General features: G+C 42.3%; 1 protein-coding gene across 1 annotated transcript; it reads left to right on the forward strand.

Moving 5' to 3' along the window:
• Nucleotides 1-1,172: 1,172 nt before the first annotated feature.
• LOC103773949 (daple-like protein) lies at nucleotides 1,173-11,790 on the forward strand (the record flags this gene model as incomplete). The annotated part of the gene is made up of 7 exons (XM_008941335.1): nucleotides 1,173-1,294; nucleotides 2,108-2,346; nucleotides 6,745-6,813; nucleotides 7,605-7,673; nucleotides 8,435-8,736; nucleotides 9,760-9,975; nucleotides 11,170-11,790. Coding segments are annotated over 7 exons (1,638 nt in total), but the record flags the coding sequence as incomplete, so codon positions are not given.
• Between the last annotated feature and the right edge of the window lie 4,742 nt (nucleotides 11,791-16,532).

Consider the following 16,532-nt stretch of genomic DNA (forward strand, 5'->3'; position numbering starts at 1 on the left):
ATGATTCTATGATTCTATGAATATACATGAACCCATGTGGAAAAGTTAATCATAAAAGATGGAATGCTAAACCCCATGGTACTTCTCAAAGCTGTCTGAAGAGCTTGGAAAATAGCTGAGTTGCAACAAAAAGTTAGTCTTACGAGACTAATTTTATATTTAGATTCCTGAAGAAAGGAAAATGTTCGTAGTCCTCTAGTTTTTGTCATTTGCGTTATAAGAAATACTTCCTCTGATGTTGTTTTTAAAGATGCATCTGTCAATGTACATTGCTGCATGCCCCACACAGGGTGGCAGCTTTAAGCGAGATACCTCATTTAAACACTGCCTTTACAAGGAATCTTGTTCTCACTGCACTGAATTTCTCTTTTGGGCATGAAAGAAGGAGGAAAAGTGTCCTTAATCCCAAGAATTTTAGTCGAAGCGCATCAGGATGATGTGGGGAGTTACTAACCAAGTTTTATTTCAGTACTGGATTATGTGGTTGAAATGTTAGAAACTGTTTGCTGAAGTTGGGTGAATACAATTCAAATGTATTCTAAGCATATTTATCCAGGTGTCTGACGATTCTGTGGTGGAGGTACATTAGAACTACTACTTGAGGAGAAAATATTTGCTAACATCCACTATGCAGGTTAATAAAATAATGAGTAAAAAAGACAATAGTAAGATTACATGGCACGTGCTTTGATACAGCTCACCAGAGACCACATTAGTCTTAAAAAGCTGAAACGTTATTTATTTCTCCAGTTACAGCAGTAAGCAGAACAGGAGTAAAATACCCAGTTGTCATGTAGATAAGTTCAAAATATGTAAAGATCTCAACTCTTGAGTAATTGTCAGTGATCTGTGAATAAGACTGAACAATCAGCCAACAAATTTAAAAAATAAAATAAAAATTAAAAAAGACTGATCTTGGCACCCACTAAACTAGCTGTGCCTGAGTCATTAGTGAGTAACCTAGCACAAATCTACTGTTCTTTTGCTTTTCGTACTTATTGCACAAAACTCACCCATTGGCAATATTGGTAGGCTTTTGCATTCACCCTCTCTAAACAGTGAATGAGTTCAGTAGGATTCTGAAGATTATGCAGTAGGACTAATTTCAGTCTCCTTCCTCTCTTGGTGGCTCTTGGTCTTTAATTTTTTTGATTATGCTTAATTTCATACAGATGGTTCAGAATGTGCTTTTCCCCCCTCACAGTGATAAATTGAATGCATTAAGGAGACACAAGGAAAAACTTGAAGAGAAGATAATGGATCAGTACAAGTTTTATGATCCTTCTCCAAAAAAGTGAGTCTTGTATGGGTTCAGTTCTGCTATTGTACAGATTTATGGGGGTGAGAAAGGGCTCTTCATAACTGGAAAGAACAGAAATGTCATCTGAAATAAGGACAGTGCCATCTACACTCTCACCCCACAAGGTGTTTCCTGAAGCAGGAGGTTGTGTTAATACAGAGCACTGTATCTCACATGGGGCCCAATCTTAATACTAAAATATGAAAAAGCATGTATTGGAAAAGAGCCACTTTGCCCTGGTGTATATCATCTTGTGCCTAGAAAGGAGGAGAGACCCCCGATACGATGACTAAGCAGCAGCAAGAGCTTCCAGAGCTGCTCTTCAAAGGGGATAAGCAGTCCACTGGAGAGAAAGGACTTTTAAAAAATTATACTGAGAACAACAAAGAAGAATCAAGCTAATTCCACCACACAGTTCTGATTGATAGCCTTAGCAAAAAGAGGGGTTCATCTTTAAAGCAGTTTGCATTTCCTTCCTTCTCAGTCTGTTCCTGTAGTAGGGCTTTTCACACTGTTAAACTGTCTTGCGTGGGTCCACCTCTGTAGCTGAGATTTGTAGCAGCGGGAGCAGTTGTCTTGCTCACGTTTCTCATGCTGGAGAAATACTTCTGTAAAATAATTTTGACTTTGGGAGAGAAATGGATCTCAAGCTCTGTGACATTCATGGCACACCTTTCCAACCAATTCTTGGCAGTAAGTAAATAAGAATGTAGGATAGCTTGATTGGTTTAGCACAGCTGTAAACTTCTTCTGGGAGTATTCTTTGTAGCGTTTTATGAATCCCACTCACAAAACCTGCTTTATCAGGAAAAATCACTGGATTGGAGCCAGAGCCTTAGTCAAACTAATCAAGCCAAAGAAGGAGACTACAAGGGAGCGGTTGAAACCAGCAGCAGAGAGCCCCCTGCATCATTCAGAATCCCCAGAGACTATAAACTCTCCATCTGCCTCCCAAAAACATAAACATCAAGAGTCTCAGGATAGTGCTTCTCAACAGTCAAACTCTATGGAAGAAAGAGAGAGCCCTAGTGGTTCTTCAAACAAAGGTAAGGAATGCCCACCCTAAATTCATGAGCTGAAAAGTATTTTTTAAAAAAATTATTTCAAATATTTTTTACAGATTTAATGTATAGGATGTGTCAATATTATGTCACATTGTTTTATATCCCCTTTTTAGTAAACTGAAAGTTTTAGTAAAGGAAAAAAAACCCTGAACTATAAAGCTGAGTAAACTAAAAGGTAGAGTTAGTTTTAGTTTGATTTGTTCCTTTTTTTCTTTTTCCTCCCTTCAGCTTTTGTATATAGTTTCTTGGTTTGCCTGAATGTGTTGCATGTTGCTGAATAAGTTGCTGGAAGTGCTTAATTTACTAGGGTTTTACAACAAAGCATTTTAAATTTGGACCATATAATACTGAGATGCGTTAGCAACTATTCTTCAAATGAGAACAGCTGCTCTTACAGCCACTGCCAGGAGATGGCGTGCATGCAAAAGAAATAACAGAAAACACAACTTTAGTCTAATATTATTTTGGGGGATGATACAATGTTTTGACTATGAGTCAAAGAATTTCTTAGTGTTAAATTATATTTTTTTTAACACTCTAAGGTGAACTTAAGGAAGATGGAATGATTTCTCTTTCTGTTTAGTTCATACAGTAAATTGGTTGTTCTTAATTATGAGAAATTTAAAAGAAAGAACCTCAGAATAAATTCTTTATGATCTTTGTTAAAGGTAATATATATCCCAAGCTTTGCTTATTCTATTGAGATCACTTCTGTCAGTCTCTTATGTAGATTTGTGGTCCTCCAGGAATACTTTTCAAGAAGCAGTTTTGAAATTAATCCTTACATAATAATTCCTGTCTTCCCACTAGGGAGTGTGGGAAACAGAAGGGGAGCAGCTGAGGGAGGTAGAACGGTTATAAACTACTGCAAGTGTCTCTCTGGCTGAAGTTTTGGGTTTGGCTGGGTTTTATATTTCTCTTTCTCCGTTCTAATTTCTCAAGGTAGTTGATTCACTTAAAAATATAAGTCTTAAAGCATCCCTGTGATTCCAGGAGATGTCAAGTGTTTAACATGCATCCAGATTTCAGCCTGGGAATCTGGGCTTGCATTTCCATGGAACAAGGCCCTCGTGGAGTGTCAGAGAGAACAGAAGGTCTCTGGTGCTTCATTCCGTTCAGCATTAAATGAAACACACTTATGTTGAGATGACATGAGTGTTAAACACTAGAAGACATCTAGGAAATTTGAGGATACTGCCACTAAATAACATACACAACTATTTGATTTTACTTTAAGTGATCTAACAGTAATTTCTTAATGGACTTGCTTAAATTTTATGTATGTTGTTAATCTATGCGTTAATTTGCATTGGTTTAACTATGCATTAATCAGTCCTCCTAATACGTGTTAGTCTCTTTGTTTAGCCTTTTCCTTTTTTACTGGTTGTGTAGTCTTTAATCTGTTATAAGACACTTAAGTTTTATTTACATGGGTTTTTTTACCTTTTTTTTTTTCTTCTTCTTTTTGGGATACCTGGGTGATAACAATTTAGCTGCACAGCGCAAAAAGATTGCCTTTTTGAGAAGCAAAATCAAGGATAAAGAAAAGTCTCCTAAGTCTCCACCGAATCATCAGTCTCTCTCTAATCGGCTCCGGTTCTGGTCTTCTTCTGACATCCCATCCTCTCCTAATGAACCTCTTTCTTTCCCGGAACTGGGAGATTTCTAACACCTTCTCTTTAGTGCTTATCTTCATTTATTACTGACAAATATTTTAAAAAACAACAACAAAAAAATCCCATTTGCCTTAAAACAACACACACTTTGATAGGAACGCTCAGCATGTCTTTACAATACTGTAAATACAAGCACGGATTAGTGAACAGAAACCTAAGTTTTCCTGTAGAAGATGAATCACTATTGCACACTGTGGATCATTTCTTCAATGCAGCACATTTTTAGGGGACCTGGTGGCATACAGTTTCCGTATGTATATTGGCTGTGGTGCATGTTATAAGTAAGTGAAGTTGCTGTGTGCTTCAATATTTTCTTGCAGTCACATCTTTGCATCATGTCCAGCTAAAGTGTTGAACTGATTTGCTGTTGCTATGCTTTCTACAGTGTTTTAGTCCTTCTAAGGTCTAATATATAAGCAGTCTCAAAACATGTGGATTTTTCCCATGAAAATACTAAAAGTGACAGGGTTTTTGAACATCTTTGTCTGCTTTTAAATAGTCTGGCTTTGAAGTGGGAGCTACTGAAAAAATTATTCTATGCAAAGTGTCTTGATGTTTGCATCAAAACCTGCTGTTTAGCAAGGTTTTACATTCCAGCTCTGAAAATTCATCTTGAATTGAGCAAAAATTTCAGTTTCTGCTGCTTCAGTTTTGACAGATTTTTTTTTTTTTTGGAAGAAGGAAGTAGGTTTTTTCTTTAAAGATTGGGAATAACCTTTATCATGATTCCATGGCCCTGAATTCTTAATGCCCAATAGCTACAACCTGGTGGTTTCTGAAATGAATGTGTGGGTCCTGTCCCCACTCTGTGTTAGAGAAATGTATGCAGCATGGGCAATATGCTACAGGGAGCTCAGCAGAGAGGCAAAAAGATCTCATCTCCTGCCTCCCTTTGAGAATTGGCCCTCTGTGGCACAACCAGGGACACTAGCATGGCAGCCTGTTGCTGCCCATTTTGGGATTTGCACAGAATGTTTGTCTCCAGAGCAATTAATTCTGGCATCTATGGAAGGTGTTAAGTACATCTACAAAGTCCATTAGAAATAGAGATCTACATGCCAAGCTTTAGGCAGTAATTGCCCCTACAGGCATGCTATAAACTTCAGTTCTGAGAGAAAGTGTCAGCCTTGTACTGTGGAGCCCACGCAGGCTGTGGGAGAAAACACTGTTTCTGAAGTCAGCTTACAGGAGTCATCTATGATGACAGTAACTTGGTCCATTTCTCCAAGACAACTTTGCTGCTGCTCTGTGCTTTGCACTGTCTGTCCATTGTCTCTGCAGGTTGTTTATTCTGATCACTGCTTTCTGCTGCGTTCTCAGCGTTTAGTTACTATTAGTTAAGCAAGTACTCCATAGAAATATATGTAAAACTAGAATCTTGCATCTTATTATGGCTGTTTGCTATAGTAAAATCTTTAAATTTTGTTCTATTTTATGTTTAGAAGAAATGAATCCACCTACCTGATCACTAGGAAACATGTCTTCAGCTTTCTAAATCTAAATAATATTCTAGCAGGTAGCTTTTGTTGTTCTCATGCTAAGATCCCAGGAATTCCACTAAAGTCATTACACCAGAACTTCACAAGAGCAGTAGAGTTTCAACCTTGTACAGGCTAAGCTCCTGCATCATAGCAAAGATCTAAACCCGAAAACAATCAGCTTAGTGTATGGATCACGCTAGATAATTTCCAAATCAGCGTTATTTCTCTTTGAATAAGAGCGTGACTACTGTCGCTCATTCCTTGTTCTATTTTATGACTGAACTAAGTGCTTACAAAATGTACATGCAAGAAATAATGTTATGGGAATTTCACACCTCACTTATCTTCTCTGCATTCATGTCTTTGCTCCTTTTCTTCCTCCTTTCACAGTAATTGTTGCATGTATAATATCAACCCTCCTACTGGCACTAAGCAGCCCTTGTCACTCCCACACTTTACAGAGAGCACACATGATTGAAAAATAGGTGTCAGAAATTTCCTATCCAATACTGAGCTGTTTATGGAAAAGCTTGCAAAAGTAGCGCCTCTGTTGTGCAGTTTGTGTGCCTGCTTGTCGTGTTTGTATAGGCAGATAAATACAGATCTATTTTTCATTGACTTGTATTTATTTACCTCTCTCCCCCTCACTGCTAACAGACCTAAAGCACAAGAGGAATTCCCATTATGGAGGCAGCAACGATAATGTTGAAATCTTGTCAGACTCTGTGATGAAACAATGCTGTGTAGAACTGGGTCCCAGGACTTACTCGACCTCAGCTATTCATCCACACGCTTCCACCCCCATCTCCAGGCTCCAGAGCAGACCAAAAGGTGCGCAGTGCTGTTGATACACCAGCTGGTGCAAGAAGTCAGGCTACTTCATAGTTCTTGCTTGGGTGAAACGTGGCTTCTACAGGCATTCAAGTACAAACCCAGAACGTTGGTATTTTCACGCCTGCTTTATCGGCTTAATAGTTTAATTGATCAGATACAGGGTTTCTTCACTCTTGTAACGTCATCAGCTTGACAGACCACATTTGGATGTCAGTCCTCCTGTGGTTTCCCTGCCCAGTGGTTAGAAGATGGCTGCTCTTCCAGTGCTGGCTCTGTAGAGGCCTCTCAATCACCTTGTCTTCTATACCACTAGAATGCGTTGGAGACTGACCTGAAGGATTAACCTTCCTGTGTTTAATATTGGCTTTTAAGTTTTGTTTTCTTTTCAGGCTGTAATTCAGAAGATAATTTGTGTGAACAGTCCCCCGAGGTAGCATTTGCTAGCACCAGACAGCATGGTAAGCTTGTAGCATGTGCGAATGCCCTAAAGCTCTAAACATTTAAGACTTGTTTTGTTGCATCCATGCGACCTGTTGTGGAGCACTTCAGCTAAATTAACAAGGCAGAATGTGACGTAGTAACACAACACCATTTTGGGAGCGTGGGCCCAAGTATTTCAATTTTTCTGTTGAGAAGCTTTTAATGGACATTTGTGTAAAATAAATTTTTAAAACCAATGCTGGTATTGAGGCAAATTGCCTTGCCCCAGCAACAGACTCTTTAATACATGTCCTGCAGATTTATTGCTGATTTTTCTGGACAATGTTTGATTCCTTCCTTAAGGGAATAAAAAAAAAAAAAAAAAATAAAAAAAAAAAAAATTGGGGGTGGATGCAGAGTGGGAACACTGGTGCAGCACTGCCTGCTTAGACATTTATGGAAGACTTAATTTGCAGGCTGTTTACCAGCTCCTTCAAAAGAAACAGAGGAAGAGGCAGCAATTACTGCTGAACTTATTCAGTATTTACATTACTTTGTTTATAGCTGCTGTAAAAGCAAATCCCAGAACATATTTCTTGGTGCCAAAAATAAGTGAGGAAAACAAGATGGATCTTGAACAACTTGACCTGAAAACGGAAAATGACTTCTACTCTGTCCAGACTTCAGCATCCTGTGTATATTAATATTAATGTTTTTGAAGTGACTTAGTTGCACAGGTCCTATTTTCAGAAGGCAGACTCTAGCCAGGTCTTTTAGAGAATCAGAGGAACTTAAGTTCTGTTTGTTCAATGCTTGTTTTGTTTTTCAGTGTCCAGGCCAAACGGTTTAGAGAGCAGTAGAAACCCTTCCAGCAGTAGTTCACCTCTCAATTTGAAAGGTAAAGCTGAATTCTCACAAACAGGAAGTGAAATTCCATGAAACTGCGTGCAAAATGCTATTTTCCTTTCAGTTACATTTTAAGACTGTTGTTTTGAAATTGGAATAATTATGCAATCTGGACATGGCTGTCTTTGGAATCAAAACTGCTGGCAAGAAGTATTTTTCTAAGATTGATTCTGGCAAGGGGTGGCTTTTAAGGTAGACAGGCCAGTTTTGTTTCAGTCTGACTGGCATCATATGGGAAGTATCAGGACACTTTTAGACTCTTTTTACAATAGTAGGTATCTTCCATTCTTGCACTGTACACAGGTTGTGTGTGGAATCAGTGTGCTCTGGAGATTTGCTTTTGCTGAAATTGTGCATCCTTGAAGGATACCAGGAGTCCTGGCACTGTGGAAAAATCCACTTTCTGCTTTCACACTGACAGGTTCTGGCTTTCAGAACACACAGCCAAAACTGGGACATCTAGTGGCACAGATGTGGTAAAGAGGCCCCCTTTGTATCTGTGTTACTCCTATTCTTTGAACGAGTAGTTGTGCTTGTTTAACACAGGATCTCAAAGTATGTATTGTAAGACATTTAGTAGTCCTATTTGTCAAAGTTCTGACTGCCTTGAGTTCTGTGGGTGAAGAAAGTAAGGTTGAAAGTGCCACCTGGTCTGTTTGGAAGTGGACCTGTATGATAAAGTTCCTACCTCATTGAGAAACCTGCTGAAATGAGGGAAGAACAGCATCTAATGATATTTATGCTTCTCTTCAGGTTCCTTAGACCGTATCCATGGTAGAACGGAGAGTCTCAGCAGTGAAGACACGATGCCAGGCAGAGAGGCACCAGCCTTGCTCCGGGACACCTATCCCTATCAGTCCGCTTCTACCATCTTAAGCCCTAGTTGCAGGCATGAGTCCTCCACCCACAGGAGTGGTTTGACCTCTTGTGATACACCTCAGAAGAGTACTCCATCCCAGTCTTATGCGGGCAGGCAACGGTCTGCCTCACCTGGCAGTGAGATGGTAACTTTGGAAGAGTTCTTAGAAGAGAGCAACAGGCTGTCCCCACCAAGTGTAAGTAAATAGAGCTAGGATAGTCCATCTCAGGTGTCAAAAATGTGTCCAAAGTTGATTGAGGGGGATGAGAGCATAGGGGAGCAAGGGAAGACAAAGAACAAGCCTTGCTCATACATGTGGAACTTTCAGAGAATTATTGAGTCTTGCAAATTGAATTAAACTGTTCCAACAACTAAGGCAAGGTTAACTTTGACACAGCACTCTGCTCATGTATTTTGGTCCATCAGCTACGGTAAAGCAAGCAGATAATTCACTGTAAGTACAATGTATTGGACTGCTGGGGCTTTTTAATGTCAAACACTCTTGTGGTCAGGGTTTCATATTGTATCATCAGTTCTCAGCTCCAGGTATTTTTATTTGTGAACTGATGAGTTCTCTGTGTAATTTTCAGCTGCTAAATCTGTCAATAGGAATGAAACCTAACAGTAGTTTTCAACTGAAGTGCACAATATGCAGTTGTTAAAGCCATCTCCTGATCTTAAAATGCCATCAGCGCATTTGAGAGAGACTTGATTTTGTTGCATAAGGAAGTTCTTCATGCTTTCTCCATGCTGTGTGTTTGTGTGCTGACTGGCACTGTCCTGCTGGGTCAGTAACTGCAAGAATATGCCATAGATTCAAGTGCTTTGTCAGAAATTAAGTATTTGTTTTCTAGATGTCACTTGTCTTTAACTGCTCAGACATGCTGTACAGTAGCGAGGTGGTGCAGTAGCAAGCATGTTAATGGCTTAAGAACAATTCACTGATAGCGTAAGTGAACAGATGTTTCTGTTTCATTAATGCCTTGGTAACAGTATTAAAGTCGACAGCTGTACCATTTTATGGCATCAGTAAATTCTGGAAGTTTTTTCTTTGAAATTTCAGAGCAATATTTAAATATACCTCCTATTCCCCCATTATCCAAAATATAATTCTTAGCTTTCAGACACGTCTAAAATTTGTTTGTGGGGTTTATTTTGTCTGTAACTTCCTCACCATGTCTCCATTTTTGTTCTTTCTGTCATCAGTGTTCCTTTTCAGCATCGGTGCAGTTTAAATGAGAGTGAAATGATTTCATTGCACCAATTTCTGTTAGAAGCTGATGCACTGTATCCCTCTTGCTACTCCCTATGTCCTTCCCTTCATCAGGAACCTTCACAGTCACTTGAATCGGTCCTCAGTCATTCCTGTCCTGACAGCGCGAGGCACAGAACAGGCAGGGGAAACAGGAGATCTACTTCACTGTATCTCCCCAGGGTATCTATTGTTCTTGCTATGAAGGCATCAGCTTCCAGCTCACCTCAGCTTTTGTTAGCATATTAATGCCTATAGAAGCACACTAACTCTTAGCTGGTATTTTAATGGCTGCCAGATCACTTGCAGTAGTTGCTCATAAAGTATCTCCAGTGCTTGTTCATTAAGGTGTCTTTGGAGGACTAGTTGTTCTGTAATGTTAATGTATGTAATAGAAGTTTAAAGTGAAGTTAAAAATAACCCTAATGCTTTAACATTTAGTCAAGCATAGAAATCTTCCGGCTGTGCTATTGCCGTCGATGGCATTCACTTCTAGCAAACAAACTTTGTGAGTGGAAGAAACATTTGGAGTGCTAGTGAAATGAATATATTAAGCTTTAACATGCTACCTGAAAACGAGTAAAGAACTTAATTCCATGAGCTTGTTTCAGCATGTTTTTTGTGAAGACAGCCTGTCTCTTAACTATCTGGAGCATGTCGCATACTAATAGTGCAGTGGCAGCTGATCAAGTATCACCATTTTTGGTTTGCATGGACCATCCTCGTGAAATATTGTGTATTTTCTTTTACTGTCAGGTTAATTGTCTGACTTGAAATTTTCAGGTTAGTTGTGGGTAAGCAATTTTTCTGGTTTTGTAACGATTTTTTGGACATTGCTTTACATTGTACACGCAGCTTTTAACATAGTCAATATACTATGGGAGAATGGGAGAGGTGAGGAGAAGCAGTGAAACTTTCGTGTAATGCTGGCGCCTGTCCCCAAAGTATTCTCTCCTGAAGTTACAGTAGAGTGTCCTCCAGATGAACTGTATTCTGGAAGATGACAGACCATCATCCATGTCTGCTGATACCAACTACTGTCATAAATATACTTCTGTGACAGTGGCTGATGTGAAAGGAAGCAAAAGAGCTGTTGCCCAGCTTGCAAGTGAGGTTAATTTTTTTAAATTTAGGACAGTTAATCTGGCAAACAAGGCTGCCATGATCTAATTATGACGAGCATGTTATTCATTGTGTTGGATTTATACCCATTGTAAGCATTCATATCTTCTGTTCCCCACTTTAAATATAAAATTGGTGGTTGTATTTGAGTTGACTTAAGTGAGAAGGAAAATTATCTGAACACAAAGCTTGGCGTGATTCCATGAACAAAAAGCGTTGTCATTAATGTGGTATGTGCATATTTTCTCACACCAGGACACCTCCAGTAACAGAGATGACTTGCTCGGCGACTATTTTAGGAAAGCAAATGAGCCTTCTGCTACTGGGAGCCTACCGGTTCAGCTGTCCAGAAAGGAGGCTGCTAAGGTGCCCGCTAGTCCTGTTGCTCCAGCTGTAAAGATGACCATTGCCAGTGAAGAAGGAAGAACAGCTAAGCCTGGAAACTACGTGAAGCCAAACTTCAGACAAGTCGAACCTGAGCCTCTGGCAAACTCCCAGGGATCCCTTAAGCTTCCTCCCCCAGCCCAGCCCCAGCCTGCCGGGGGGCTGCGGCAGATGGCACAGCCTCAGCAGCCCGGCGCCGTGAGCAGGAGGAGCGCGTCGCTGAGCAGGGCGTTCAGCTTGGCCTCTGCAGACCTCCTCAGAGCCAGCGGCCCGGAGGCGTACAGGCAGGAGAGCCCCCCGAAGCCAACGGCAGACCCGCGTGGGGGCAACCCCTGCCAGTCAGGCCGCGAGGGCTCCTGTGCCAGCGAGCTCCCAGGCAGTGCCGAGAGAGAGGCCGCAGTCCGCGAAGGCGGCGGGCTCCCTGCAAGGTGCCGACGGCCGCTGTCGGCAGCCAGACGCACGGCGCCTCTCCCTAGCCCCGCCGAGGGATGAGAGGCCGCTCTCCTTCCACCAGCTCTCTGCCTCGCCCACGGCATCCACCAGCAATCTGAACATGCAGCAAAAGGAGCACGTCAGCCCAGGGCAGCTCTACTCACCCACATCACACACGTCTAAAGTCAAACCCAAGCCAGCCCCTCGTACGGGAGAGGTGGCCGCTGCCAGGGCTGTCCCCAGCAGCGCTGAGGGGAATGTTTCCCTCGGGCAAGGCCAGAGTGACGTCCTGCCCACCAAGTGCCAGGGTAAGCCGCCGGAAGGCAGCGCTGGGGCGATGGAGGAGCCCGTGAGAGGAAGCGGCTCCAACAGCACCCCTGGGTCTACAGACCCCCTGGGGGATCAGCAGACTGTTTGGTATGAGTATGGGTGTGTGTGAACCGTGGGTGCAGCTGGTAGTATGTGTGCTGACACGCGCTGCTGACACCCGGGTAGCGTTTGGCTAGACGCTCTATGCCAGGTCTTAAAAGGCATCACCTGCACGCTGCTCTGAGTGTTCTCCGGGTACTGTTTTCTAGTTAGACAAGGTATGATTAAAAGAAACAAGGAGCAAAACCCCAGCCCTTCTTTTGCCACTGTTGTGCCTAAAATGAAGTGGAAGCCTGACCAAATCTCACAGCAACCTTGGCACATGATTTTCACAGGTGCTGAGCGTTCCCTACTCCAGGAGAAGCTTAGCAGGGTTCTCTGTCGTTGCTGCACTGTACACCCCTTCTGCCTGCATTAAAGAAGAGTTTCACAGGTTTTGTGTGTGCACGTTGAATTGAGCCCCACCACTGATAAATAATTGAATCATACTAAAAAAAAAAAAATCATGTAAAAGCCAAACTTCTCCCCCAAAGACAGAACCAGATACTTGGCTTAAGCAGCTTAAAGAGAAAGCAAAAGTGTGTGGCTTTAGCCATGGATCTGTTAATATCAATTGTTCTTGGCACAGCCACATTTTATAGAGGTAGTGTGTAGACTTCAAGGGTCCCATCTTAACCTTCCCTGCTGGGACTATGTAAACACAGAGAGACTAGTGTAATGACCCCCCTGCCTTCACTTCAGCTGCAGCTCAGTGGAACCCTGACTCTGCAAGCCTAGTGGTGCTGCCTTTTGATACTTGTGTTATCTTTTATATAAAACACTGGAACTAACACAACCTTTCAGGGTAGATGCCATTTCAGTAGCAAAGGTGGCATCTCATGTACAAAATTTTCTTGTAAGTATGTATATAAAGAACTCAAGTACTGTATAGGTGTGCTGTGTAAATTGTATTACTGCATTCTTATGTGTATGACAGCCCACTTTCTGAGTGATAAGTGGGATTTTGTCTTTTAGAAATCCTTGTTTATGTCTCCAAGAGCTTGACTCATAGAAAGCAAAATAATTTTGTATACACGTGAAAGAAATATACTTTGAAAAATCTATTTATGTGCGAAGAAGTTCCTTCTATGTTTTTGTCCAGAGTGTCATCAGCTGCTTATTGTATATATGATCAAATGTGCATCTTTAATTCTGTTTCATGTTTGTAAAGCTGCTGTTCTTGCAATAGATGAAATACTTGTTTTGCTGGTTCTGATTTAATCTAGTAAAAGCTAAAACTGATTCACCTGAGGATGTTTTTGTTATCTAGTATATAGTAATCCCATTCTGGAAACTACAAACTTGTTTATAATAAAGATAAGAATAAAATAGATGGATATTGTACTTCTTTTTCCGGGAGGGGTGAGGGGGGAAAAAAACAACCCATGGTTCGTGGTGCTGGGTGTAGATCTGTCTGCAATGGCTTTGTAGAAGCCTCGGTATTGGTTTGCATGTCTGTGTGCCAGAGATGTGTTTATTTTTACAACGTTACTACAGAATGTGTATCAGAAATCTTTCCCTTTGATTGCAGCCTGCTTACAGAAGATGTGGGAGGATTGATCGTGCAAATTAAGTGACTTCCAGGTCACTGTAGAATCAGAGCATTAGAGTTTTATACTACTTTGACCACTTCAGGCAGCACCAAGCATGCTGTCAGTTTTGACCAAGCTTGCACCATATATAATCTGTGTCGTGCTTAACTCAGGATGTCTTACAGAAGTGAGAAACTACTCATCTTTGAAAATGAAGACAATGGCAAAAGGAACTTTCTGCTTTCTCTGCAGTTTTAATTCCAAACCATAGTTTAGCAACCATTTTTAAATTGTGCTATACTGCAATTTTAAAACATAGTGTTTCTGAGGAATGAAAATTCTTCCAGGAACTCCTGTCAACATAGACTCTTGGCCAGATCTCTGAAGGTGAAAGACTGGTGTTTCTCCCTTGTTTCAGCTCCTTTTTGTGCTTGATTGGCCTACAGGCTGGACTGCTGAGGAACTGATCTATGAGCTGTTGGCAACCATAGATCTGCTTTTGCTATAAATACCTGCCCATCCCACCTTTGCTGTCCTTTCCTGAGTTACTTGTAATTATTTACTTCCTCTGTTCTAGTGAGTTTGAATAGAAGTTTACTTAATACTTGCATAGTACCTTTCAAGTACAGGATAATTTTAAATACAGATGTTTTAACATGAAACAACTTGAAGCACACAATGCTGTGGTGCTTGAGCCTTCAGGTGTCTGTCCTGCTGTGGCAGGTGCAGTGATTTTGCCATCTGCTCAGCTCAGTAATTGTTCTCAGCTCTTCTTTGATAGACGTGGTGGTGCCCAGGTCAGCGTGCTCCTGCTCTGTGCTGCACCATCAGGTAAGAAATGGGGTGAGTGGGAGAACAAGGTCCACCTGCGTCTGAGGTGCTGCTACTCTGCCTTTCTGGGATGCCCAGGGCAGTTGTTGGTGGGATAAACAGAGTGGTGATCAATGGTGCCAAGTCCAGCTGGAGAGCTGGAACTAGTGGGTCCAGTCCTGTTCAACATCTTCATTAACGACCTCAATGATGGTATAGAGTCAGCAAGTTTGCTGATGACACAAAGCTGGGAGGTTTGGCTGATACACCTGAAGGCTGTGCAGCCATTCAGTGAGATTTGGACAGACTGGAGAGCTGGGCCAGGAGGAACCTCATGAGGTTCAAGAAGAATAAGTGCAGAGTCCTGCACCTGGGCAGGAGTAATAAAATGCACCAGTACAGGTTAGGAGGTGATCTGCTAGAGAGCAGCTCTGTGGAGACGGACCTTGGAGTCCTGGTGGACAAGTTGTCCATGGGACGGCAGTGTGTCCTTGTGGCCAGGAGGGCCAATGGGATCCTGGGGTGCATTAAGAAAAGTGTGTCCAGCAGAACAAGGGAGGTCCTGCTCCCCCTCTACTCTGCCCTGGTGAGACCTCACCTGGAGTGTTGTGTCCAGTTCTGGGCTCCCCATTTCAAGAGGGACAGAGATCTACTGCACAGAGTCCAGCGAAGGGCTATGAGGATGTTTGGGGGACTGGAACACACCTGCCTTATGAGGAGAGACTGAGAGACCTGGGGCTGTTTAGTCTGAAGAAGAGAAGACTTAGGGGGGATCTAATTAATGGGTATAAATATGAGGTCTGGGTGTCAAGGAGAAAGGGGCAACTTCTTTTCTCTTGTACCCTGTGATAGGATGAGGGGCCACGGTCACAAGCTGGAGCACAGGAAGTTCCACCTCAACATGAGGAAGAACTTCTTTCCTGTAAGGGTTCCAGAGCACTGGAACAGGCTCCCCAGGGAGGTTGTGGAGTCTCCTTCCTTGGAGACTTTTAAGACCCGTCTGGATGCGTTCCTGTGTGACCTGCCCTAGACTAGATGGTCCTGCTCTGGCAGGGGGGTTGGACTCGATGATCTCTGGAGGTCCTTTCAACCCCTAACATTCTGTGATTCTGTGTTTTGGTGTATCAAAGATAATGGGAGAGAAGTCAGTTGTGTCTAGGGAGAGAAGAGTTAATTGGGAAATCCTCCCACCTTGATGCTGATGGAGCTGAGCAGGTAGAGCTGCTATGACGCTTCAGCTTGCAGGAGGTGCCAGGAGAGGTTTATCTGTGAGGGACAAGCAGAGGGAGCAGAGCTGCCTGACCATTTCAGGCTGCTTGATTCCTTTCAGGAAGAAAAGTGGAACTGCAATGAAGTCATGGCTGGTTTGATCTGCACAACTTTGAAGACTGATGCCCACCATGCATGGGCACACGGCTGCGCCTGGCCACTGGGGGCGTCAGCAGCAAGCTGTCGAGCCACCAGCCACAGCTGTGCCTTGGTACCTGGTGAGCACCAGGGAAAAGGGACCTCTCTCTCTGTGGGAGCCCTGGGCTTCCGCACCCCAGCCTTTCCCAGCGCTGCGTGGCAAAGGGCTGCAGGATGCTGGTAGTTCCTGAGGTGGGGGGATGTGCTCTGAAGGTGGCTCGTGGCATGTGCTGAAGTGCTGTGAGTGGTTCTGTGTGTAAGGCTTCAAATGATGTTCCATAATGGAATACCTCAGTTCGTATACATGGGTCATTAAATCTTTAGAGTAGAATTTATTTAGAAAATAGTATGTTTTCTATTCAAAAACTTTGGAAGGGAATCCCACCCCAAAGAGGCAGCTAAATTGCTGATAGGTTTCTGAGAAGCCAAGGGGCCATGCCTTTGACAGCATGCACTCCCTGCAGCATGCTCAAACTCTAAAGACAGTGAAGCCGTTTGACATGAGAAAACAAATTTAACTTAAAATTGCACATGCTCCCTGATGATTTTATTTGTTTGAAGAAATGGCTGGAAATGATTTCTGATCATCCAGATGTTAGGGTGCGTGTTAGAAGTTCAGCCAAAGGTAAGTTACTTTACTTTTAA

The sequence above is a fragment of the Merops nubicus genome, unplaced genomic scaffold, assembly GCF_000691845.1.
Source record: "Merops nubicus isolate BGI_N331 unplaced genomic scaffold, ASM69184v1 scaffold11460, whole genome shotgun sequence".
NCBI lineage: Eukaryota > Metazoa > Chordata > Aves > Coraciiformes > Meropidae > Merops > Merops nubicus.